The sequence below is a fragment of the Seriola lalandi genome, unplaced genomic scaffold, assembly GCF_002814215.2.
Source record: "Seriola lalandi dorsalis isolate HSWRI2012SDOR001 ecotype SW California unplaced genomic scaffold, Sedor1 jcf7180002042300, whole genome shotgun sequence".
In the NCBI taxonomy this organism is placed as follows: Eukaryota; Metazoa; Chordata; class Actinopteri; order Carangiformes; family Carangidae; genus Seriola; species Seriola lalandi.
Window position 1 is genome coordinate 1 of NW_019512868.1, and position 1,054 is coordinate 1,054.

Sequence of the window (1,054 nt, forward strand, 5' to 3'; positions counted from 1 at the left end):
TGTGTGTGTGTGTGTGTGTGTGTGTGTGTGGAGGTGTGTGTGTGTGTGTGTGCTCACCATGTAGATGAGGTTGGCCAGGATACACTGCACCTCGTCGATGTCGACGTCCTCCACCTGCATCATCCTCAGAGAGACCAGGAAGGCGTCCAGAGGCAGCTGGTGTGTCCTCAGCAGCAGGTACCTGCACACAGAGGTCAGCTGGAGGTCAGGGGTCAGAGACAGGGGTCGGTCCTTCAGGAACAGACCCAGGGCCAAAAACATGGCGCTCAAACTGGTGTCAGAAACATAGGGGCCAAAACTGGGCATCAAATCCTTCAGGTCACAACACAATGTCTTTACCATGAGGGCAGAATATGTGATGTCTAAAACACGGGGCCAAAGAACATGACGTAAACAAATAATAATTATATATAATGAATAAAGAAGGGAAGCGGTCGAGCGGCGGCGGCTCAGCCTCACTCACACTTTCTTGAAGAGGTTCCTGTAGGTGATGATCTTCAGCTTCTCCAGGATGAGGAAGATCCCGCAGCGGATGAAGAAGGTCTCGTGTTTGGACAGAGCTTCGTTCAGTAGCAGCAGGTTCCCCTCACTGACAAACACAGAAACAGGTCACCTGACTGCGTGATGTCACTTCCTGTGTTACTACTTCAAGAACCTCTGCTCACCTCACAGCTTTGGTGACGTCGGCGAACTGCATCAGGTCGTATTTCCTCAGCAGCTGATGAGTCGGCATGTGACCCTGGAACACCGGAAACAACCTGCCGTCATACTGGGAGTACTGGGACCTGAACCGGTGTCAACTCATTGTACCAGATATAACACAGACGTAAACTGGTGTAAACTGTGTGTGAACTCAGGTGTGAACAGGTGAGTCTCTAACCAGCAGCATCTTGACCGGCAGCAGGTAGATGAGAATCATCCTCTTGTTCTTCTGACTGGAGCGATGACAGTGGTCGAAGGCGTACGACAGGAACTCCTCCGCTACAGACACAAAACCACACTTCAATGCAGTAACAGTACTGCAGTAGTACTGCAGTAGTACTACAGTGTTACT

The 1,054-nt window shown here is 50.8% G+C and overlaps 1 protein-coding gene across 1 annotated transcript; it reads right to left on the bottom strand.

Moving 5' to 3' along the window:
* Positions 1-45: 45 nt before the first annotated feature.
* Positions 46-1,000, bottom strand: LOC111648534 (PCI domain-containing protein 2-like; the record flags this gene model as incomplete). The annotated part of the gene is made up of 4 exons (XM_023398351.2): positions 46-181; positions 464-589; positions 666-739; positions 881-1,000. Coding segments are annotated over 4 exons (456 nt in total), but the record flags the coding sequence as incomplete, so codon positions are not given.
* Between the last annotated feature and the right edge of the window lie 54 nt (positions 1,001-1,054).